The sequence below is a fragment of the Corvus brachyrhynchos genome, unplaced genomic scaffold (genome assembly GCF_000691975.1).
Source record: "Corvus brachyrhynchos isolate BGI_N302 unplaced genomic scaffold, ASM69197v1 scaffold166, whole genome shotgun sequence".
NCBI classification, from domain to species: domain Eukaryota; kingdom Metazoa; phylum Chordata; class Aves; order Passeriformes; family Corvidae; genus Corvus; species Corvus brachyrhynchos.
In genome coordinates this window covers 269,106-270,523 of record NW_008239671.1, presented here as the reverse complement: position 1 = coordinate 270,523, position 1,418 = coordinate 269,106, and the positions used below count along the sequence as shown (strand labels likewise).

The window sequence follows — 1,418 nt, the reverse complement described above, 5'->3', positions numbered from 1 at the left end:
GAGTGACATGGGGGGGTGACGGGGGACAGAGGGGGGACACGGGGTAGGCAGGGACATGGGGGGCTGGAGTAGTGAGGGTCCAAGACTGCAATGGGGAGGGGTGGCAGAGAGACTGGGGGATACCAGCTCAAAGGAAGGCGAGAGAGAAAAACAAATCCCAGTTTTATTAAAAAACTTGTACAAAGGGTACAAATCCCTGAGGGGCCACAGGGCACAGCCCGGGCCCACCCCCCAGCTCAAGGGGCTGCAGGATGGGCCCTGACCCCCAGCACCCCCAAGGCAGAATGGGGAGACATTCCCACCCCCAGCAGTGGGGGACAAGGCACAGGCAGGTGAGGGGGGGCCCTGGCAGCCCCCCAACAGAGCAGGGTCAACTGAGTAGCCCCCTGGGGATGCCCCTGCCCCTGGCACGGGGCAGGGGGGCCGGGGTGGCGTGGGACGGGTGCTTGAGTTGTAGCAACAGCTTGCTGCCCTCCACGGTGGCACCCTGGGGACAGAAGGAGCTGGCAGCTGGCACCAGGACAGGTTCCCTGTGGGGACGGGGTGTCCCAGGGCCACCCCCAGCTCACCTGCATGGCTCTGTAGGCCTCCTCGGCCTCCGCCTTCCGGGAGAAGTTAATGAAGGCACAGTGGCGCCCTCGGAGCAACTGCATGGAGCGGATCTCCCCGAACCTGGGGGGCAACAGTTAGAGATTCCTAAATGGGAAGGAGGAGAGTTAGAGACCCCCAAACCTGCAGGGTGGGAGGGTCAGAGGCCCTCAAACATGCAAAGCAGGTTTAGCAACCCTCAACAGCTTGAGAAGGATGAAATACCTCCAAAGATGGAGAGAGTGAGACACCCCCAATTCTGCAGAATGGGGGAACAGACACGCCCAAACCTGAGGAGGAACAGTTAAAGACACCCCAAGCTGTGGGATAGGGACCCCCAAACCTGGGGGCAGTATGTGTGTCAGAGGCTCCTCCCCAAGCATCCCTTGCAGGTCAAAACCACCAAAAATGAGGACAGAGACAGAGATGGGGAGCTTGGGGGTCACCAAGGCTATGCCAGGGGCTTGAGGGGGAAAGGGCCCGGGGGTTAATCACCGGCCAAAGGCACGATACAGCACCTTCTCGTTGATGTGGGAGGTGACATTGCCCACCCAGAGCGGGAAGCAGTCCCTGCCAAGAGCCATCCTAGTGTCAACAGAGCCAGCACTGCCCCACGGGCACTCTGGGTGCCCCCCCACATCACCAGACACCCGTACTTGGCAGGGTGGTTCGGTGGCAGTGTCAGGTGGCCACTGGTCACAGCAGGTTCTGGGTCTCGTGTGGGGCTCCCGGCGCTGCCTCCCGTCACACTGGTGCCACTTGTGTCCTGGCAGCTCCTGGTCACCCCTCTTGCTGCTGAGGGGCCAGAGGGGTTGAGCACCCACACGGAT

General features: G+C 61.8%; 1 protein-coding gene across 1 annotated transcript in view; it reads right to left on the bottom strand.

Moving 5' to 3' along the window:
* Positions 1 to 144: 144 nt before the first annotated feature.
* Positions 145 to 1,418, bottom strand: part of TTC31 (tetratricopeptide repeat domain 31) — a 5,620-nt gene continuing 4,346 nt past the window's right edge. Inside the window, exons 10-13 of the mRNA XM_017742387.1 lie at positions 1,245 to 1,411; positions 1,084 to 1,158; positions 570 to 672; positions 145 to 487 (exon numbers count right to left, since the gene is read on the bottom strand). Of these exons, the coding sequence (XP_017597876.1) occupies positions 371 to 487; positions 570 to 672; positions 1,084 to 1,158; positions 1,245 to 1,411 (462 nt within the window). The 3' untranslated portion in view covers positions 145 to 370. The remainder of the gene's footprint in view (positions 488 to 569; positions 673 to 1,083; positions 1,159 to 1,244; positions 1,412 to 1,418) is intronic.